This window comes from Sylvia atricapilla, chromosome 1, assembly GCF_009819655.1.
Source record: "Sylvia atricapilla isolate bSylAtr1 chromosome 1, bSylAtr1.pri, whole genome shotgun sequence".
NCBI classification, from domain to species: domain Eukaryota; kingdom Metazoa; phylum Chordata; class Aves; order Passeriformes; family Sylviidae; genus Sylvia; species Sylvia atricapilla.
The window spans coordinates 33790152-33811960 of record NC_089140.1 but is presented as its reverse complement, the minus strand read 5'-3'; the positions used below and the strand labels follow the sequence as shown (position 1 = coordinate 33811960).

Here is a 21809-nt window from a genome sequence, read left to right as displayed (position 1 = left end):
GGCGCTGTGAGCCCGCGAAACAGCGCCCGGCCGCCCTCCGCCATCAAGCGCTCGGCCGCCTCCCCGACAGCTCCTAAAATGTCGACTTTATGGGAGCATAACTGCGCTTGGAAGGGCTGCCTCGGTTTTGACAAAGGCCGATACGTCTGAGGGTGCTTTCCCCCCCTTCATCCCCGAGATTTTTCCCACCTCATCCCGCCGACCGTGGGCCGTCAGGGTGGCGTTTACCGCCCGGCCACGCTCAGTGCACTCGTGGCGAAAGTAAAGCTTGATCTGCACCAAGGACACACCGTGCATTTATTATTCTCAAAATAGCGAAACGTTTCCTATTATGCGATAGAGACGGATGGAACCCTGGCACCGAACTGCCAGCCCCTCTTTTTCTCCCTTGCCCCAAACCTATGCTCTTCTCTGCTTAAGCTCTGAGCCTGCAAAAAGGGTATCCTGATTTCCCGAAGGGCTGGTGTGCAATGAAATATTGGGAGAAAGAGGGGATTGAAGGGTTCGGGCCGGATGTAAAAGGGTCCCCCAGGCTCAGCCCGGGAGGAGAGCGCCCGAAGAGCTTCACCCCTGGAGCTCTGGGGCCAACCGATGGATTTTCCAATGCCCTTGTCCGCTCCGCGTGGCTGAGATAGCCGTGCGGGGAACCGGCAGCGCTGCAAAAATCTCGTTTGAAAATTATTTACCGGCGGGCGAAATTCTTCAACAGCTGTCTTTGATACAAATAAAAAGCCCTGCTTGTGTCCGAAGCAATTTCAGCTCTGTGGGACCCGTTGTGATTATATTACACAGATGTGAGAAGGCTGATGCTCTGCAAACTTGACGTGTCTCCCTCAAAGTCATTCCTAACTTGTTCTCGCCGTCTATTTTGTTTCCTTGAATCGTTTTCCTATTTTTTTTCCCTCGCTTTGCTTTTGTTGGCTCCCGCGTCTTGAGAATGGGGCTTAGTGTGGAGTTGTGGAATATTTTCAGATGGCAATTGCCAAAAAAGAGACTGGAGAAAAAAAGTAATTGGAAGGAAAACAAATGCAGAAGGAAAGGAACCATAAAATATGGGCTGAAGAATAAACGTTGTGTTTCGTAAGTTTAAGTCAGACAACCAAACAAATCGCTGCATAGTACTCTGTAACAGAACTACTTTCTCTGCGTCTTACTTACATTTCTTTAAATCAAAGCCATTCTCTTTATATCGAAATTCAGCACTAGGAATGCACTGAGCTAGTTTTTTTCCCGCACTGATTCAAAGATTAAATTCTTTCTAGGGATGAAGACTAACAGCCACTCCCTGCTTTCTAACAAGAGCCTTCCTATCAAATGTTTGTCTACAATGGCATTGCTAAACTTGTTATGATTAATTATTTTTTTTCCTTGGGCAGTAAAATTATATTGAAATTAAAAAGTGTTTATGCATCGTCATACTAAGTAATAACTTGGCACAGCATGTTCCATTATAATCGTGGATAAATTATGGTGAGAACAGATTCCAAACCAACAAAAATCTTCTCTACTATGAACCACATCAAGATACTGCTTTGTACACAAGCCATAATCATGTAGTGCTCCCAGGTCGCTTATAACTTACGAGCATCGTTTTATCATTACATTTTACTTCCCGGAAAAGCTGAGTGCCAAAGAGGGGTAGTCCAGAGCTTACAAGGAAAAAAAATACAGTTAATCCGTCCTAGAGGATTATTTTTAAAGCGTGTAAGAATATTGCCATGACCAAAAATTTGAAACCTGCGCCTGTTCACCCTTTCCCGATCGGGGAAAAAAAAAAAAAAAAAAAAAAAAAAAAAAAAAAAAAAAAAAAAAAAAAAAAAAAAAAAAAGAATTCAAATGAAAAGAGCGTTTACAGGCGCGGGGATTTAGTCTGATCCTGTAAGCGACAAAACGAGAGATTTCAGAGGGTGTTTCAGAAGCAGATTATGCCTAACTCGCAGAGGGTAGGGGGAGTCAACAAGGTGGCGGGGACCCATGTCTAGGGGTCCTTTTAGCATTTATTCAGTGAAGGCGTTTTGATAAATTTAAAGGGCTGGTTGGAAAAAATAAGATGAAGGCAAAATACATTTTAAAAAGCCGTGGCGGCGATAAACACACGTAAGCAGAGAAAAATACATAAACCTGCAAATCGTAGAGAATCAAGGAGCTCGAAATACAACCACCCAGACAATCTATTCGGTCCTACACTATCCATATTTAAGTCTAGACTTCGGTTATATTTGCTATTTCTTTTTTTTTTTTTTTTTTTTCCTTGCATCTTGGTATGTTGTTACCAGAGCAGTTTATTGGTCTAATGTCATCTACTTCAGCCACTTTGATCTTCTTGGTCGTCGTCTTGTTTGCATCGCATTCGTTTAAGTTCTTGGGCCTCTATTCCCTTCCAGCAGCCTCTTCTGTCGGCATGTTCCCGCACCGTGATTGCGACCTCAGGAATATTGTCTGATATTGGTGAATTGGAAGAAATAACCGAAGGGGCTCTTTCGGTGGCTTCCCCCTTACGCCTGCAAGTAATAACTGCGTTTTTACGTGCTTAACACTTGGCAAACATTTACATACATCCACAACATCTGCATGCTCTGAAGCACCAGTATCTCAGGGATCTGGCTTTCAAGAATTGACTTGCTTCTGTCAGTAACCTGTGTTCATGGGGCTGCAAATAACCAGGCATAAAGGGTGCCAAAGGGTGCGCGGGTGTGTGTGCGGGTGTGTGCTGGAGGTGTTCGGGGGGGAGAGGGTGCTCCACGCTCACAAAACATAAAGTTTAGGGTCCGTGCGAAATATCGCCAAGAACAATTTTAACTGGTGAGAAAGTCTTTGTACACGGGGCACCAAACTATAATTGAAAGGAGAATTTCCGGGGCAATTCCATTGTGCTTCTTCCAGTTTATGATGTGCAATACAGGCAGGCAGTAAAAGCTGTCTTTACCAAGACTCCCTGTCTGAGGGAAGGAAACTCATTTTACGATCCGTTTAAAGGAAGGGCACGGAGCAGCATCCTCAATGGAGAGCCATTCGCATTGTTGGGGATCCCAGTGTTTAGAAAAGCAGCAGCTCTCCCCGACATCCGAGCGTACCGCTGCCGCCTCACGCTCTGGACTGCAAGGTATGTAGGGCGGAAAGGTAACTCGGGCAGTAAACAGGCGGCGGCGATTTGAAGCCATTTGCAGGCGATTTCATCAAGTCTGGAGTTTCGGCTTATCCTATTTTTTTCTTCTTGAGACATTCAGAAAGTTGAGTCCTTTTTTTTTTCCCCCTTTTTCTTGGGGGGCGGGGGTGCTATTATTTTTGGTGGGCGGTAGGGGTTATTTTGTGCGCGCGTTTGTTGTTGGGTGGGAGATTTTTGTTTAGTTGGATGTCGTTGTTTGTTTGGGGGTTTGTTTGTCGGATTTATTTTTGTTTGTTTGTTTGTTTCCCTTTCCTTTCCCGAGGAGGGTGACTGTGATTCTTTCCCCCCCCCACCCCGGGGCAGGGCTGACTGCTGGGAAGCGCCTCGATTTCCAAGGCTCAGCAGCCGCTGGGGACCGGAGTGGGGGGGGTGCCCTCGCAAACCCTGTTGCAGGGTTACCGCCTGCTTCTTGCCATTACGAGCAAACAGCGCGGGGGGAACGAGCCACCTCCTTTAAACCTGACACACACGCGTATATTAAAAAAAAAAAAATTAATTTTTTTTTTTAAAAAAAGCGCTTCACAATTAGATTTTTCCCAAGGCCCCCCGGCCCATCAGCGAGCGCACGGGGTGCGGCGCCCCCGGGGCCCGGCTGGAGGGCGCTGCCGGGCGCGGCGGAGGCGGCGGCGGCCCCAGCCCGTCCATGGCCGGGCACCGTCGGGCCCCGGCCGGCACCACCTGTGAGGCGGGCGGGGATTGGCGGGCGGCGTCACATGACCGGTCACGTGCTCCGGGCAGCTCAGTCCAAAAGAAAATGGGGTTTGGTGTAAATCTGGGGGTGTAATGTTATCATATATCACGCTACCTCGTAAAACCGACACTGAAGCCTGCCGGACAACAAATCACAGGTCAAAATTATGAGCTCTTCGTATTATGTGAATGCGCTTTTTAGCAAATATACGGCGGGGGCTTCTCTTTTCCAAAATGCGGAGCCTACTTCTTGCTCCTTTGCAAGCAACTCCCAGAGAAGCGGCTATGGACCAGGCGCGGGTGCCTTCGCCTCCTCCATGCCCGGCTTGTACAATGTGAACAGTACCATATATCAAAGCCCGTTCTCTTCCGGATACAGCCTGGGCTCTGATGCCTACAACCTGCATTGTTCCTCTTTTGATCAGAACATTCCCGTCCTCTGCAATGAGCTAACCAAACCCAGCTGTGAGAAAGCGGAGGAAAGCAACCTGCACAACCAGGCTGAGCCTAATTTCCGGATATACCCCTGGATGAGGTCTTCAGGTAGGGGCGAGCGGAGAGGGCTCGGAGCCGTGGCAGCCAGGCAAAGCGTGTCGCCAGGATTACTGTCAGCACAGCCTTTATGGTTTTAATTATAGCCGAGGCGCCATTGCGTAGAAAGCCCGTGGCATTGTATGTAAATGAGTATCATAAAACTTTTTATTGCCCAATTAATGGGTTCTAGCCTCGTAAATTTATTTAACTCCATTTGCTATGGAATTTTAGCATTGAGTTGATTTGCGCTGTTTGCTATGAAAAAAGCGGAGAGTTGGCTGCGGGCTCCCAGAGCCCCCACGGGTAAGCGTCTCTCCTGCCCTCTTGTCGAAGTTGGGGGGAAAAAAAAAATCCCGCTCGCTGGGTAAGGCGGAGGGGACAGAGGCGTTTAGGACCGAGGGGCGGCATGTCGAGGACTTTGCCAGCCCGCGTTGCCGAGTCGTGCCACTCTCGTCCCCCCTGCCCTTTCCACGGAGATAAAGATCTATAGAAATGTACTAAACAGGAAAACGGAGGGGGGAGGGGGGGACTGGGGACGAGTGTGTGTGTGTGTGTGTGTGTGTGTGTGTGTGAAAAAGGAGAGCTCTCTTCTGGAGCTAAATGCTATGTATTGTTTACGATCCAGGCGGGATGGGTGGGGGGGAGCCCACGACATTAAAATAAAATAAATACAGCCCAGCCTTCCAGCTTTTTATTTCCCCTTGCGAAACGTGAAAGTCTGGAAGGTTTTAGGGAAATACATCGCCTGGGGGAAAAGTTCCTCCTCCCAAAAGCAATTTCCTCCCCCACCTCCTCTCCTGAATGCTTTCTCTTCACTTTTTCTAGGTCTCGAGCAACTTAATTTTTGCCCTGCCTGAGCAGGGCAGGTCGTGTAGCCGAAATGTCTTTGTTAGGGCAAAATGGGGGGGGGCGAGTGGAAGTCGAAGAAGGGGATCATTCACTATGGCTCGGCCACTTTTTTGTATGTTTGTCTATTTATTTATTTATTTAAAAACATCAATAAGAAAAATAAAAAGAGAAAACTTTCCATTTCATGTCTAACTCCTGGCCGTGTGTGTGCCTGTTTTCAGGTCCAGATAGGAAGCGAGGGCGCCAGACCTACACCCGCTACCAGACTCTGGAGCTGGAGAAGGAATTCCACTTTAATCGTTATCTGACTCGGCGGCGAAGGATAGAGATCGCCCATGCCCTCTGCCTGACGGAGAGGCAGATCAAAATCTGGTTCCAAAACCGGAGGATGAAGTGGAAGAAGGAGCACAAGGAGGAGAGCTCCAGCACCCCGGCTCCCAACGAGCCCACGTCAGCAGCAGCCTCTGTCGAGAAAGTGGAAGAAGACGAAGAGGAGGAGGACTAAGGAGTCCCACTCGAGGAAATAATCTGTTAGAATAGTGTATGCACATGACAGTTGGAAAAGCTCCCTTTAAAGGAGGAAAAAAAAAAAAAAAAAAAAAAAGACTTACTGTTTTTATTAAAAAAAAAAATCAGTTCCCTTTAATAATCATCTTGAAAGTGAGCATTTGCAAACATGAAAACATTTCTTGGGTTGGTTTTCCAGCCTTCTCTCCACTCTCCCATACTCCCCAAACCTGCCCTATGCCGAACCTTTCGGTAATATCTCCTAAGAACATCTTACAATCAGTTTGGGTTTTGTTGAGGTTTTTTTGGTTTTTTTCATTAACCCAAACTTGGGTGGGCTTCTTCAGGGGACATTTCAGTGGGAGAACTGCTGCTTGCACAGATAGTAAACCGTGACCTTCCGAAGTAACTACCTGACTCCATAGTCCCAATCATGTGTGAGGGGAAAAGTGCATTAGGCTCACATTAAGAAAAACTACCTAATTTTGAATAAGTAGCTCTGCACTTCTCTTTTTGTGTTTTTTTTTTAATTGTTGTTAGAAAAGTATCATAAGTAACAGCTACACTAACGAAAGGTTAAACAGCAAGTAAAGGGGGAAAAAATATTCCACAAACCACTACAATCTACAGCAATTATTTGTACTACCTATTTTCCAGACTACCTACCTATATATCTTGCTCTGCCTACCTATCTTCGAAAGTATGCTGTATTTTAGTAGTCGAGAGGATGTTACAAGATTACTAATGTGAATCGCAAAATGCTTTTAGACATGTAACTGTAGTCGTTCAAAAAGCACGCATCAATAGCTTTGGTATAGAATTTGGTACCGAAAAGTCTGAATATATTTAAATTTAAAATAATATATTTATTCCAAAGCAATTATAAATGAAAACCATATGCTGCAATATATCTTTGTTCTCGATTCTTTGCTATTCCGAGAGAGGAAGCAAACACACGCCAATATTGTAAAAAGCGGTTTAATATCTCCCGTTGGCTTCTACCTTCAGCTGCTTCTGCTAAAGGCCGTTTTCTTTTTCTATGTTGATCTTACTTAATATAGCGGAAAGTGTTCTTTGAAAAGTGAATTTAAATGATCATGTAACCACCTTTAAAAAAAAAAATCAACAAACTGTTTGTCCTGATTATCTGAACGTGTTAATATGTAATACCATGATTTTTCCTACAATAGCAGATATTGTAATATTTTTTGTCATATATATTCGTCTTGAACCTCATTTGTAAGATCATGTCATAAATTGGGAAGTATGTAATTAATTTGGAAACTTTGTAGCATGATGTATCGTTAAGAACTCTGTATAAATCCGTCTTGAAGGTTTGGCTAAAGTTTATTCAAAAATTGTATGTTACAATGTGTTTCGGTGTGTTCGTTGTGAACATTTGGATATGCCGTGTAAGTATTGGAAGTGGGAAAAAAAATGTCTGTGAACTCTCTTTGGAAGTGATACCGTGTTCAACTATCTCCCACGATAAATGTGTTTTATGTTACACAGAAAATAAATATGCTTGTTGACAATTCATTGTGTTTCTTTATTAAGGAAGCAGTTCGAGGGAAGCACCAAAAATATATATTACATAGACAAATTAAGAAATTAGACCATCTAAACATTTTTAATATAATCAGAAAGAAAAAAAAAAAAAACCCAAACAGAAAAAAATCCCAAGGTGACGAATTGATAGGAATCAGTCAATATCTCTATCTCGAGTTCATGATTTTTTTTTTCTCTCGCGTTGTTGATTAATAAAGCGGAAAGCCTTTTTTATGGGAGAGCTTCCTTCCACTGTGTTCCCGTGTCCTCTTGCAGTCATAACCTCAGCCCAGACGATCGGCGATCAAGCCGAAATCGCATGCAGTGAAAGAATATTTTGTAGTGAACAGAAAGTGAAATGCGAAACTTCCAAGTGTAAATGATCTGATCGGGTACATGTGTGGTTTGTGTGTGCGGCTTTCGGGGGCCAGGGGGCATCACGGTGGCACGAAAATGGGGGGAAATTGCCCCGCTTTAGAAAATGTCCTAATTTTGCCAGGTACCACGTAGTGTCGATGAGATCTAATATTCCCCCTTCTCTCTCTCTCTTTTTTTTTTTTTTTTTTTTTTTTCCCTAATTAAAAAAAAAAAAAAAAAAATCCAACCCGAAAAGTCCTTTTATTCGGCCGGATAAATACAGGTATGACCTGGAGCATTATTTGCGCTGAAGTTCCCTTTTCTCTACTACACTCTGTTCCTGGTCAACGCACTAATTGTAATTTTAATAAAATTAGTACAAAGTCCAGGTCTTTTAAAAAACTCCAGGGCTGCCTCTGTGGTAAGATGGCGCCTCTCTAAGACCTGCCTCTTCTTAGTGATGAGGAAAAGGCCATAAATCCGTTGTTGTTTATGAAAATTTACAACTTTGCAATACAACTTTATGAGTTGTTCGGTTTTTCCATTGGTCGTTGTCGGTCATGTGGATGGTAACCGTGAACATGAACTTTTTTATAATTTCCCTTGCGAGAATAGAGCCGCATTCTTTTGCTGAGCTCTGTCCTGCTTCGGATCTCTCTGGCTTTCAATCCCCATTTCATTTGTTCTTTGTAAGGCAATAGTGAACAAAGTGTGCGGAGGTTCGGCATAAGCAGCCGCCTAGAACACAGATCCGGGATGGCAATTTCCAGTTCCCCCGCTGGAAGGTGTGGCATATTGGATTCAAAGCACTGGCGTGGCAGATTTTCAACTTGCAACCTGGCTAATTTCCTGCTTCTTCTGGCACCAAAAGGAGGGCGATTCGTCTCCTGTGCAGCCAAAGCGACAGCTGTCAAAGTCGCAGGGGCTCCTGTGAGCCAGAACCTAAAAGGTGAGAAATGTATATGACACTACTGTAAGCAGGGAAAAATGGTTTAATACGTTTAAATATTAGACATGTGCAATTAAACCAAATGGAAATGTTACCAGCCAAAAATAGAGATGGCTGCAGATCAGTTGATTTTGACTTAACCAGTGCATGCAAAAACATGCCTAAATAAAAATGTTTATTTTCTGTGATTTAGCAAGGAAGCGGTGGATTATTATTTTTTTTTCCACGAAGTTGATTTGGATTTGTGTTAGCCAGGGGTATGTTGTGATGTTCGTGTTATTTTCTAATAATTCAGTTTTACAGCATCAGTGGAGGGGTTTTCTTTTTTTTTCCCCAGCACGAGGGGGGGAAAATAAAAGTGATAACCCCAAACATTTTAAAATACTAATTCGCAGCATTAACTCATTATCTTAAATTTAATTTGCGGTTAAAGAAATTTAGATGTAATTTATTTTTTACTATTTCATTTAAAAAACAAAAAATCAACAAACAGCACGATGTCTCCTAGCTTCTCTGCCATGTCCGAGAGGAAGGTTATTTCTTGACGGGGGTGGGGGAGAAACAGCGCGAATGTGTCTTAGATTTTCATTATCAGATCAAACGCTGCCTGCATAAATCCCTTGCCCCGCCGTGGGTCCGCTGCCCGGCGGTTCGCGGCTTGCGCGTCTCGGCTGCGCGGAGCGGGCTTCGCGGCGGCTAAACCCATCTCAGCGCCGGAGACGGAGCTTTCCCCCCCCTTTCTCTCCTTGTTGTGACTGTTACGGTGCGGCGCTGGGGCGGGGGAGCGGCGGCCGGCGGGCCGGTGCCCCGCGGTGTGTGCCGGCGGGGGGCAGCGGGGACTCGGGGACGGCGCCCCCGGGAGCCCCCGCCGCTGCCGCCCGGCTCCGCTCCCGCCTCCTCATGGCGAAGGAGCGGCTCGGAAGGCTTTAAACGGCGGCCCCGGCTCTGCCTGTGCCGCCGGGCTGATAAAGCACTGCATTTGCATTGCATTGCGGTATCCGCCGGACTGGAGCTGCAGTGAGCGCCGGATTATTTATTGCGGGTCGCGGGTGCTCAGTGCTGCCACGGCGTGGCGGGACGGCGGAGGCGGGCGCGGAGTGGAGCGGCCCCCGCAGTCCCTGGAAGGGCAGCGCTGGCAGCCTGCGCTGCTCGGGGGAGCCCAAATAAAAGACCAAGAGGGAACAAAAAAAGAAAAGAAAAGAAAAAAAAAAAAAAAAAAGCCTACGTTTTTCTGTGGAAATATCGGAGCCCCCCCCCCGGCAAAATATTCCTGCAGGACCGGCTCTGCCCACTCCCCCTCCGCTTCTGCCTCGGTGTGTGTCAACTGCAAGTTACCACGGTGGGAGCTGGCTGGGGAGGACCCGCGCGCGTCCCCCCGGCCAGGCTCTCTGTGCCCCGCCAGTCTAAACAACGGTCCGCCTTGCCCAAACTGTTTGGATTAGGAGCTATTAGTTAAAGGTTGGTTTTGATGACGCTGGCGAGCACGAGAATGATTTGAAAGTGGTTTTATATACGAGGAGAAAGAGGCTTTTAAGCTTAAGAGGGTAACTGCTCCCGCACCTGTATCCGAAAGTGGCTCGGGTCGCGGCCGCGTTTTCGGCGGGAGGAGGAAGGCGAAATGTTCTGTGGAGGAGGTGCTGGGGGTGCGTGGAATTACGCAAACAAATAAACGGGGTATGAAACACACAGGTATCGCGAAGTGTGGCTGTTGCGGTGGCAAAATGCAGCGACTGGCTTTTTTTCTGCTTTCCAGAGTGGGGACGGGAATGGCGAAGGAAAACTGCTGCGAAATGTGCCCAGGCCGGACATTTCCTCGGCAGACCTGGGGGGTAGCAGATTATCGTGATTCGGGGTTTTCTGGGCTTGGGGGAGGAGCGGAAAGGACGCCTGAATGTGACTGAAGCAGAGATTGCGGTGCAGATTGTTTAGCTGTCACTGTAACTACTCGAACACGACCCACCCAGGCAAACGTGCAGATTTCATTCCTTTTTGCATTATGGGATCGACGAAGAAATATTTTCGCTGCCTGAGGTCGGGCTTTCACAACTTGGTTTGGACGCGAACAGTAACTTGAAAAACGTGAAAGAAAGAAAAAGAAATAGAGGAGGGAAAAATCAGACTGTAACCGATGCTATAAAATGTAAATATAACCAACCCCGGAGCGATTTTTATTTAAAATTTTGTTTTCGTCTTTGTGTGATGGATTCAAACAAAAGATCGTCTGCCCACAACTTTTTAGAAGTATGGCCGGTGGGGTTTGTTTGTCCCGAGTATTCACTTTTTTCATAGTGCGTTTTGGTTCTGACCTAAACTGGCGAAAATATGCTCTTTTAGAAGCCGTTTCGAGTTTAGCATGCTCTGTATGAGTGCTTGCTTGCTGGTGTTTCCTCCTTTTTAAACTCTGTTCTCACTGAGTAAAAAACCAAACCAAAACAAAACCAAAAAAACCCAACTTATTTTTCTGGAGAAATCTGCTTTTCAGGAAATACATGTTTCTGAAATGACCTCTCAAAGCATGCAGCTAGTGAGCTGTAATTCTGCCAGGTGTGTTTGTGGATTAGCTGGGCTGAAGAGGTTAAGGAAGTTGAAAAAAACCCCAAGGCAATCAACATCTGAATGTGAAAGTCCAGCTGAGACTGCAAACAATACAAACTATTGTGGAGCGATGTTTTAACTCACTACTGTTTTATAGGTATCGTAATCTGCCCCCGGAAATGAGACAAATAGTCTCCCAACAACAACAAAACTCTCCTTTGAAAGCTGCTTTAGGAAACGGTGCTCGTACAAATGTCACTTTACGTGACAGAGCGCGTTTAAAATTAGTCTATTCAATCTGTTGTAATGGGCACGGATTATGAGTAAACACAGCTTGGAATGAACAACCTCATGTTATCTGCAGGAACTGCAGGGTTACGGCTGAATTAAATGCGCATCAGCGAATTTCATCAGCACTGTTACTGTCCGAGCCCTGGGCCAAGAATTATATTTCCGCTATGGGGTAACTGCCATATTGAAAAATGAAGGTGGAAATGTTTGTTTCGTATATTGTTCTTCCCCTCTTTAAGACACAGATCCGCGTTTAATCAAATTGTTGGGAACAACAACGAAACCGATTGGCTTTTGCTGACTCATTAGCGGGGTTGTATTAATTAGGAATAATCTTACTGGCTCGGTTTTGAATTTGAATGTTTGATTCCATCGGCTCTACTCTGGCGGGAGGAGGGTAGACTTGGGGAGAAGAGACACATGGAACTTCATCTGGGCTGCCGGGGGGCGCCGGGAGCCCATGCGGCTCTTCCCCAGGCCTCTTCGGGCACTTGGTGCAAATCAAAAATCCCACTCCCCAGAAGGCCGCCGCTCCAACCTCCTAATTATGGGGGTGTTCACTGAGATACGAGACCTCTTCCCTTGCAGGACGCGTTAGCCTCTCTCACAAAAAGCTGGGTTCGGCGCTGGGGCGGGCTCCCTGAGCTCCGAAGGGAAACCTTAGTGGAGGGGCAATATGCGACTGAATGGATAAATAAATACGTTTTAGAATAGCTTCAAAATTCTTGGAAGCCGTCGTGGCATCGCGACGGCAAAATGGAGATAGGCGGGGGCCCCCCCTCGCCCCCCACGCTGCGCGGCGCTCCGCTCCCCCTTTCACGTGCTCCCTCCGCTCCAAAGTTTCCCTTCGCAGCATCTTCCACCGCCGTCTCCTTCCCCCCTCCTCCTTCCCTCCACCGGAGAGCCGGAGGGGGGGGCCGGTTCTCCCACCCTTCCCACGGGGGTCCCTTGTCGCGGGGCCTCCAACTTTTCAGGGCGGCCCCCCTACCCACACCTCCGGCAGCCGGGGGGCGGCGGCGGGGGCCGTCCCCGTTAGCGGCTCTCGCACCGCCCGCGCTGCCGGGAACGCCGGCTGTTCCTGTTGTTGTTATTATCGGGTTATTTTCCCGCGCAGGGGCGGTGCCGCGGCGGGGGCGCGGCCGGTCCCGCGGGCAGCGCGGCGCGGTGCGGGGGGCGCGGGGCGGCGCGGCGGGGCCGGGGCTGCCGGTAAGTTGGCGGCGCGGTGGCGGCGGCCCCGGGGGAGCGGGCGCCGCGCGCGCTCCCATTGGCCGCCCCGCCGTCAGCTGCTCCTATTTTCTGCTGTCGCTTTTGGCGCTCGGCCATCCAGAAACAAACCACTTCGATGACTCCTAATAGTTATCGCCAGATGTACTAATACACAACAAATCACGGTCCGGGAGAGGGGGAGAGCAAATGAGTTCCTATTTTGTGAATCCCACTTTCCCGGGGAGCCTGCCCGGGGGCCAGGACTCCTTCCTCGGGCAGATCCCCCTGTACCCGGCGGGCTATGATGCTCTCAGGCATTTTCCGGCTTCGTACGGGGCAAGCAGCCTGCAGGACAAGACTTACACCTCACCTTGTTTCTACCAACAGTCCAACACCGTCATTGCTTGCAGTCGGGCTTCCTATGAGTACGGAGCCTCTTGTTTTTATTCGGACAAGGACATTAGTAGCGCCTCTCCTTCCGGCAGTGGCAAACAGAGGGGGCCCGGGGACTACCTGCACTTTTCTCCCGATCAACAGTATAAAACCAACGGCGGCCAAGCCAAAATTATAAATGACGAAGGCACCGACCGGAAGTACACGAGCCCTGTTTACCCCTGGATGCAGCGGATGAACTCCTGCGCTGGTAAGGCATCTCGGTGCAGTCAAGGGCGGAGAGGGGAGGAAAAGGAAAAGTTTTTCTTTTTTTTTTTTTTTTTTCCTTTTTTTTTTTTTTCTTTCATTTTTTTTTAAGATAAAGTCCAGATTGCTGGAGAAATACGGTTCCTGCAGGGCACTATGTAACATGAAACCTTTCCCAGGTTTAGACCTGGCACGTTGGCACCCAGGGAATGGTGGCCAAGATCCCAGTATGTAGGTGAAAGTTATAGGGGAATCCTTGGAAAGTAAGGGGATAAAAAGAAAAATTAGTAAAAAGGAACAAAGCACTTTTATCACTATCTTAAAGCCATCCCAAAGCCTCTGCTCCTCATTGTCAGAGAGCGATGCATGGAATATGCCCTCTATGCTGAGGATCCAAAGCATTTGTGGTACATTCCTCCTCGGCCCCCTCCCCCAGCTCATTAGCCTGTGAGTATTGGATATTGAGAGCACGTTTCTGGGGCCGTGGGCGCACTTCCATGGCATCGCGAATTTTTTCAGACTTAGGAGTGAACTTCACATAATTGAACTATTCTGTACAGGAGTGGTGCTGGGGGAATGGGGGGTGGGGGTGGAGTGGGAGGGTTGTACTGCGGTGACATTTCTTTTTTACAATCCCAAATTTTAACGTTTACTTCAAGTGTTTGCTAATGACTCGCCTTCTCTCCCACCCTCCCGAGTTTATGTTTGCTGCAGGGTAGTTCTCACTCCTTTTTTTTGAAAATTAAACATTTAGCAAGACCTTTCCGATGCTGCTTTGCATTCAAGACCAATAAATTCCGGAGCAAATGGCAGAACGCTCTTCTATGATCTTTAGCTGATGTCTATAATTATGCTTAGAGACCTTCTGTAGTCCCAGCCATGGCAATGGCTGTGTGTTTGTGTCAACACAGCCACATGTGCGTGCACACACACACGCACAGACACATGCGTGAGGCTTCCCGGGCAGCACACGTGTGCCTGTGCCTGTGTGTGCGCACAGGCTCCCAGCGCGCACAGAGCAGCCTCTGCTCAGCGACTCGCACCGTGCTGCCTCCTGCACCTTCCCTAGGTCCACCTTAAAGCCTCTTTGTGTCCCGCTTTACCCCGCCATCGTAAGCACACTGCACATCCGCATTTACATCTCGTCAGGCAGGATAAAAGGAAAAAATAAAATTTAAAAAAAAAAAAAAAAAAAAAAAAAAAAAAGAGCCTCCAGGAAACCAGAGCAGCTTCCCCCACTCCCCGAGATTGTGCCTGCAAAAGGAGGCAGAATATACTAATCGCTCTTTCTGGTCTGAAATCACTGGGCCCTGTCCAATGCGATCGTTTTGTCTTTACTTCTACAGGTACAGTATATGGAACACATGGGAGACGAGGGAGGCAAACTTACACCAGATACCAAACGCTAGAGTTAGAGAAGGAATTTCATTTTAACAGATACTTAACCCGAAGACGACGTATTGAGATTGCAAACGCTCTCTGCCTTACTGAACGCCAGATTAAAATATGGTTTCAAAACAGGCGGATGAAATGGAAAAAGGAAAACAAATTCATAAATTCCACACAGCCCAGCAGCGAAGAAACAGAGGAAAAGTCAGGGGAGTAGAACCACGTTTAATAAACGCTACCAGGCCTTTCCTTAGCGCTTACTACTACTATTATTATTATTTACCTTGTGTTCCTTCTGCTACTGAAATCCTATAGGTTTGTCACAGTCTATTAATCCCCAAAAGGCTTGGTTAAAAGATGTATATTTGCAATCATCTGTGACTTACTCTGATATATGTGGAAGCCCCAGCTTTCGAGCTACAGGCGTGTATGTATGTATTCACCTTCCCAAAGCATATATGGCGTTGGTTAAAGTGTTAGAGAATTGGCCCAGAATTTTAAGTATTTGAGATGAGCATCTGTGTGTGGGTGAGTGTCCCTGGTGTGCTTGTGTGAGAAAAGATAAGCAAATTACTTTTAAACTTTTTTTTGAATTAGAAATGCTCATATTGTAGAAAGACATGAGATTTTAGAAAATATTTGCTTTATGTTTTTGCTAGCTCCCGCTACGGCGGGCCATCTCGTTATGCTGTGTTCGGGAGTTTATGATCCGCAGGGGGGAGAAGAAGTTTTAGTTATGTATAAGATATTTAAATAGCAAAAGGAAGAAAAATTCTCTTTAAAAACGTTGTATAAATCCCTGTGTATAAACTTTCAGTTAAAGCGAAGATGAATTGCAGGGAGATTTTTTTTTTAAATGCCTCTAAACTGCTTAGTCTGCACTACTAGTATTAAAGTAAAAACTCGGCGTTAAACTTCAGGGGAAGCGAAGAAAGAGGTTTCGAAGCGGGCAATTTTCTGTGGTTCCTGTTGAGCTTACGCTAAGGTTTTGGTGAGCTCAGCTCTGCACTGAAGGGACTTTGAATTATGGGCTACATTTCTTGGGGCTTCGTGAGCTTAGATCGATCTTTTTTCCTTTTATCTCTCTTTCTTTCTCTTTTTCTTCCTTCCTTCCTTCCTCTCTTTCTTCCTTTCTTATTTGAAAAAAGGGTCTTATTAACTCGGGGATTTTCTTTCCTGCTTCTGCGGTATCTTAATTCACATTCGCATTACTTAGCACTGGGAAAAAAAAAAAAAAAAAAATTGGTACTTGGAAGAAAAATAGCTGCCATAAAATGCTTCCACTTCGAAATTTGTAAAAGTAAAACAAGCGCAGCAAAAATATTGATTAATATATATGCTATATCTCTCTATATTATATTGCGTGTGCATGAGTGTGCATGCGAAGCTGTGTACAAATGCACTTGTATACGCATCGAGGCTCTTTTGTTTGGAAGGCAGCACAGTTTGGGCTACCACTCTAAATGTTTTAAAAGCCAGATCTGGAGAATACAATGCAAAATATCTACCGCCGCATTTAGAGGATTTTTTGCCTTCTGAGAGGCGATAAAATAACGGCAGCCGTAAAGTCGCCTGGAATTTGACCCCCTAGTTGGAAAAACGCTGCACGATATTTGTCTTTAATAGATATCTGCCGTTTCACATCGGCAGGACCCGGCTGCCTCTCGAAAGCCTCGGCAAGGGAATAAGTGTGGGGGAAAAAATATATACATATATACATGTAGAAGGGACATAAGCCTTGCCAGCAGCCGAGAACGGATCGCATAGGATTTGAGAACTGCTGTAAATAAGCCTCGCACGGAGGAGAAGGCAGGCACAAAGAGCAGCGCTCTCCGCACACCCAGCTCCCCGGCGGCCGGCTCGGAGGAGCGATGCCCGCCGGCCCCGCAGCCTCGCCGCCGGTTGCCGGTGCCGGCGGCGGCGAGCCCCGCTCCGCTCCGCGCCTCTCCGCTCCGCTCCGCGCCGCCGTCGGGGGCCGTCACCCCGGGCCGACCCCGCGGAGCCGCCGCCATCCCCCGCGCCGCCAGCGGGTGGCGCTGGAGGCCGGCGGACGGGCGGGAGGCGGCGGCGGCGGCGCGCACGGGAGGCGCGCCCCGGGCCGCCCGCGCCCTCCCAGCTCCCCCACCAGTGCACGAGTTTACCTCTAGAGGTCATCAGGCAGGATTTACGACTGGACAACAAAAGCACGTGATGTGAAGCCGTACCCCATATTTGGGTGCCTACGTAGGAGGGAACCAAGTACATGTCCCAGTCATTTCCATAATTCATCATAAATTGTGCAAGGGTGCTATAGACGCACAAAACGACCAAGAGCCACAAATCAAGCACACATATCAAAAAACAAATGAGCTCTTATTTTGTAAACTCATTTTGCGGTCGCTATCCAAATGGCCCGGACTACCAGTTACATAATTATGGAGATCACAGCTCGGTGAGCGAGCAATACAGGGACTCCGCCAGCATGCACTCCGGCAGGTACGGATACGGCTACAATGGCATGGACCTCAGCGTCGGGCGCTCTGCTTCCACCCACTTTGGTGCCAATGAGAGACCCCGCAGTTACCCGGCCAACACCACCTCTGCCTCGACAGAGCCCAGGTACAACCAGCCCGCGACGTCTTCCCACTCGCCTCCCCCTGACCCTCTGCCCTGCACCGCCGTGGCCGGTTCGCCTGTCAGCGAGAGTCACCACGGGGTGAAAAACTCCCTCGCCAACTCCACCAGCACTTCGTCCAATTCCAGCAGCAACACGCACATCAGCAGAGACGGGGTTGGCACCTCGTCTGGGACTGAGGAAGACACTCCAGCAAGCAGCGAGCAGGCGAGTGCCCCGACCGACCAAAGCACAGCCCAGCCTTCACAGCCCCAGATCTACCCCTGGATGCGAAAACTGCACATAAGTCATGGTAAAGCAAATACCCTGTTCTTTCTTTATTTCTCTGGAGGAAAAGGAGGATTTAATGTAAACCGGGTGGCTGCGCCGAGCAAGGTCGGGGAGAGGGGGAGAGGAGGGCGTGAGAGCGGGCAGTCTCCGCGCACACCACAACTCTGCTCGCAGGGAAGCACGCTCCCTTCTCTGGGCGAGTCCCCCCCGAAAGGGGAAAAAAAAAAAAAAAAAAAAAAAAAAAACCAACCAAAAAACCCCCATAAAACCGCTCGGCCCCGAAAACGCCAAAACGCCTCCCGCCTGGCTCCCAGCGCCGGCGGGGGGAGTAGAAGGCGCCTTGCCGAAGGGAGATCGGGAGCAGAGGCTGCTCCCGGCTCTCCTCTGGATGGGGGATCTTCCAGTGGGAACGGCGCGGCTGACCCCATTTATTTTGCTTAGACATATTAAAAAGAGAATAGGAAAGGGCGAGAAGGGCAGTTTTCACTGCTGGGAAGCCTTGGGGGAGGGGGGAGGGCGAGTCGCCCCAAACTCGGGGTAGAGGGCTTGAGGGGCGTGGGGGAGCGAAGCAACTTTCAGCCCCGGGTACCTGCCCTGCCCTCGCTGCTGGAAGAGCGGCCGGAGGCTCGCAGCCTCCCAGACTCTTCTCCAGCTCAGCCGTGGGAAAGGGCTGCACGCTTCAGCCTTGCTCTCAGAGCTCTGAAAACCCAGCTATCAGCAGAAACATCCTCCAAATCAGCTTATCTGGGGGAGGCATGGGGGAGAATTAACCTTATTAAAAAAAAAAAAAAAAAAAAAAAAAAAAAAAAAAAAAAAAAAAAGAAAGAAAAGAAAAAAAAAAGGAAAAAAAAAAAAGAAAAAGAAAAAAAAAAGAAACTGAACAGAAACTGAAAAAAATTATTAAAAAAAATCGAATCTCAAATCCAAGCGAAAACTTACCGAGACTACCAAATCCCCCTCCCCCAAGCCTTTCCTAAGAGGGGCTGGAGGGGGGAAACTTGTTGAGCATTTATCCAAACCAGAAACAAAACCAAGCAGGACTGAGAATAACGGTCCTGGTCGCTGGTAGCTGCACTGAGACACGAAGGCACCGAGAGGCTGCTGAGAATCTAAATCATGTACTTTTCTCTTCCAGACAACATAGGGGGACCAGAAGGGAAAAGGGCTCGGACTGCTTACACCCGCTATCAGACCTTGGAGCTCGAAAAGGAATTTCACTTCAATAGATACCTGACCCGCAGAAGAAGGATTGAAATAGCACATGCTCTTTGCCTCTCAGAGAGACAAATAAAGATCTGGTTCCAAAACAGGAGAATGAAATGGAAAAAGGATAATAAGCTGAAAAGTATGAGCATGGCAGCTGCAGGAGGGGCATTCCGTCCCTAAGCGCTTGATCAATTAAAAGTACTGAGCAGTATTAGCTGACCCTGCGTCGTCTCATGTCAGTACTAAGTTGACTTTCTAAAACTTCCTTGTGTTACTTCTGTGAAGAAACCCTGTTCTTGTCGCCCTTATTCATCTTTTAATCATGAGCCTGTTTATTACCATTCTCTCGCGTGTATAAGTAGATCTGCTTTTATCGTACATTTCTTTGTCTTGAATGGCTTTGTCTTGAAAAAAATAATAGATGTTTTAACTTATTTATATGAAGCGAGCTGTGTTACTTGAAGTAACTGTTAAAACAAAGCAAAACTAAACAAAAAAGAACAAAAAGGGAAAAAAAAGAAGTTAAAAAAAAAAAAAAGGAGAGAGAGAAAGGAAACCCTCCCCCGGTTTAGTACAAATGTTATGTGTTGCACTCAACCTGCTTAACTGTGCATGTGTGGTCAAGTGTTAATGTCTGTATAGCTCCAAGCTGTTAAAAATATTTTTATTCAAACTACCTATATAATTCCTGTGTAATTAATGCTGTTGTAGAGGTGAAATGATGAAATCAACTGAACTTGTCCTACGTGTAGTGAATAGTGAATCTGTGACGAAAACTGTGATTCCAAGCAGTATGTCCTTGCTGTGCCTTTGTATATGACTCTTTGCACGAACTCTTAGAAGTGGCTCTTATTAAGCGCAGCTTCTGTGATGTATGTTTTTTGTGAACAAAGTTACAAATATAGTCAAAGTCTGGCTGTTTGAGCAAACTGTGATCAGCTTTTTTTTTTAATTATTATTATTATTATTTGTTTTTAAAAAAAAAACCCTGACTGGAAATCAACAACAAAAAAAATAAACTTTCTATTGTAAAGTTTTTGTGATCTGATTTGTGCAAAGCAAGAAGTTGTGCTTCCTGATTTGCCTCTGAAAAAGAAAAAAAAAATTAGCCCGTGCAGAGTTTGTAATAATATTTTACCTGGGTCCTGCTGCACGTTGCATATGGTGGATGCTGCAATAGTCCTCTATCAGTATTTTAAATTGAAAGTTTGACCATAAGTTCTTCCTTACTTGTTTCTCGCTAGGTGGAAAGCTGCATCGCAGGACCACAATCAACACCCTTTGTGGCTGAATCAACTGTTAATTGTTTGCTGATGGTTTAAAAAAAAAAAAACCCAAACCCCAAAAAAACACACACACACACAAAAAAAAAAAAAAAAAAAAAATAAAATTCCAAAACATGTGCTTTGTTAAAAAACGCTGCGAACTCCAGGGTGTGTTTGCATCGCTCTAGATTTTCTCCTGTGGTTTCATTAAGTATATTTTAGGACAACTTGTCCAAGCCCTATGCGTCTATTAGTAACCCTCTCTAGCCACATTTTCCCACTCTTCACCCTCTAAAGATTTTTGGTTTTCTTCGCCACAATTAGTTTGCTATAAACGTAATGCTACTTACCCCATCAGAGCTTGAATGGTTAACTCTTCTGAGCTTCTAAGAGCAACTAAAGATTTGCACATTTACTGACTGGTTACATTGATGCCTTCCCTTAAAAGTTATAAAACAGTAAACTTTATAAGCCCCAGTTCCGGCTATATGACATTTGGGTGCCAAATGAATAGGGTTTTGTCTATGAATTAGATCGTAAAATCATCCATAGCACAGACAGATAGGCTCACTGGCTATAAAAAGTCACGTGGTGCCATTAAAGTAAGTTTTATGGTTTTGGGGAGTTGACATCCAACATTATATACCACATAACATATAATCTCACTGACGCTGGACTTCATTTGACTCTTTTGCAGGCTACGTGTGCCTCCTGGCCATTCAAATTGTCAGGTTTAGGGACAGAAGTATCCAAACCACAAGTTCTCAGTACTATGTGAAAAATGGCTCCTTGCAAGTCAAAGGTAAGTTTTGTGCACAAGTTCCTTAAAGTTTATTTGTACAGTGGGGAAGCCGAGGCTCGTGCTCGCTCTCGCTGCCTCTCGCCTCTCTCTTTCTTTCTCTTTCTCTTTCCCTTCCTCTCCGCCTGGAGGTTTTCAGGACGGTCCCACCGAGCCCGAGAGGCAGGATCAAGCACTAATGATCCAGGTTGCGATGCAAATACCTCCCCCCCATCCCTTCACTCGCAGCAGCTAGCTCTCTATTTTAACGATCAAATCAAAGTAAACCACAATAAGCGACTTTGGCAGAGATGGATTTTGGGGCCTAGCTTTAATCACTTTGACTACCGCAGAAGATAATTACTTCCTTTGCTCCAATAGACTCTCCAAGTTTGGAGAGGTTTTGTTTAGCAAAGAGTAGTTACTGCAGGCGATTAAAAAAAGGGGGAAACAAAATAGATTGGGCTTGATATTATCTGGGCAGTATCTTATGTGGGCATGATAGAGTTGGAGGCGTGATGATATGGTAATAATCTTTGGATTGTTGAAATATGTTGCACATCAGATCCAGCATTAAAATGGCACAGACTGTACTGGAGTGCTTAGATAGGTATTTTCTGCCTTGGGTTGTGTGGAAAGCTTTAGCTCTGTGTAATGTACATCTGCGAGTGTGTGGTGTCTTTTGGGGATGCGCATTTATAACGCTGCCATAACTTTTTCCTGATTCTATACGTAATTGCACAAATATAAATATATTTAAATTATTTGCATGTGTGCCTGCATGTACAAATCAGTTTGTACATCTGTGTAAAGCCGTGCAGATGCATGTATGTGTCTCATATCGGTGTATTCATGTACACAAAGGGTGTGTACGTGTGTACACATATATATGTTCCTATGACTTCCTTTTTTTTTTTTTTTTTTTTTTTTTAAGCGAACCAATTGACTGTAACTTGTAGCATTAATACAAGAGACTACAGGTCATTAGAGTGCTGCAAATTATGAAATACGGGCTT

General features: G+C 46.4%; 4 protein-coding genes across 4 annotated transcripts in view; all 4 read left to right on the top strand.

The window, feature by feature from the left end:
• Positions 1-3903: 3903 nt before the first annotated feature.
• Positions 3904-7689, top strand: HOXA7 (homeobox A7). The gene is made up of 2 exons (XM_066319219.1): positions 3904-4399; positions 5461-7689. Exons 1-2 carry the CDS (start codon positions 4024-4026, stop codon positions 5742-5744), a joined length of 660 nt encoding a protein of 219 aa, XP_066175316.1. The 5' UTR covers positions 3904-4023; the 3' UTR covers positions 5745-7689.
• Positions 7690-7880: 191 nt separating this feature from the next.
• The window catches only part of LOC136361322 (uncharacterized), a 42397-nt gene continuing 28468 nt past the window's right edge, over positions 7881-21809 (top strand). Inside the window, exons 1-3 of the mRNA XM_066319152.1 lie at positions 7881-7934; positions 8346-8600; positions 20713-20817. Of these exons, the coding sequence (XP_066175249.1) occupies positions 8408-8600; positions 20713-20817 (298 nt within the window). The 5' untranslated portion in view covers positions 7881-7934; positions 8346-8407. The remainder of the gene's footprint in view (positions 7935-8345; positions 8601-20712; positions 20818-21809) is intronic.
• Positions 12772-15895, top strand: HOXA6 (homeobox A6). Its single transcript, XM_066319206.1, has 2 exons — positions 12772-13275; positions 14618-15895. The coding sequence occupies exons 1-2, from the start codon at positions 12840-12842 to the stop codon at positions 14875-14877; spliced, it is 696 nt and encodes a 231-aa protein (XP_066175303.1). The 5' UTR covers positions 12772-12839; the 3' UTR covers positions 14878-15895.
• HOXA5 (homeobox A5) lies at positions 16857-19786 on the top strand. Its single transcript, XM_066319193.1, has 2 exons — positions 16857-17566; positions 18680-19786. Exons 1-2 carry the CDS (start codon positions 17005-17007, stop codon positions 18928-18930), a joined length of 813 nt encoding a protein of 270 aa, XP_066175290.1. The 5' UTR covers positions 16857-17004; the 3' UTR covers positions 18931-19786.

Bases quoted from the DNA above. Each gene is read 5' to 3' on its own strand.
- HOXA6 (XM_066319206.1), top strand. From the start codon at position 12,840: ATGAGTTCCTATTTTGTGAATCCCACTTTCCCGGGGAGCCTGCCCGGG. The intron at 13,276-14,617 runs GTAAGGCATCTC...TTACTTCTACAG, and splicing joins GCGGATGAACTCCTGCGCTG to GTACAGTATATGGAACACAT.
- HOXA7 (XM_066319219.1), top strand. From the start codon at position 4,024: ATGAGCTCTTCGTATTATGTGAATGCGCTTTTTAGCAAATATACGGCG. The intron at 4,400-5,460 runs GTAGGGGCGAGC...GCCTGTTTTCAG, and splicing joins CCCCTGGATGAGGTCTTCAG to GTCCAGATAGGAAGCGAGGG.
- HOXA5 (XM_066319193.1), top strand. From the start codon at position 17,005: ATGAGCTCTTATTTTGTAAACTCATTTTGCGGTCGCTATCCAAATGGC. The intron at 17,567-18,679 runs GTAAAGCAAATA...TTTCTCTTCCAG, and splicing joins AAAACTGCACATAAGTCATG to ACAACATAGGGGGACCAGAA.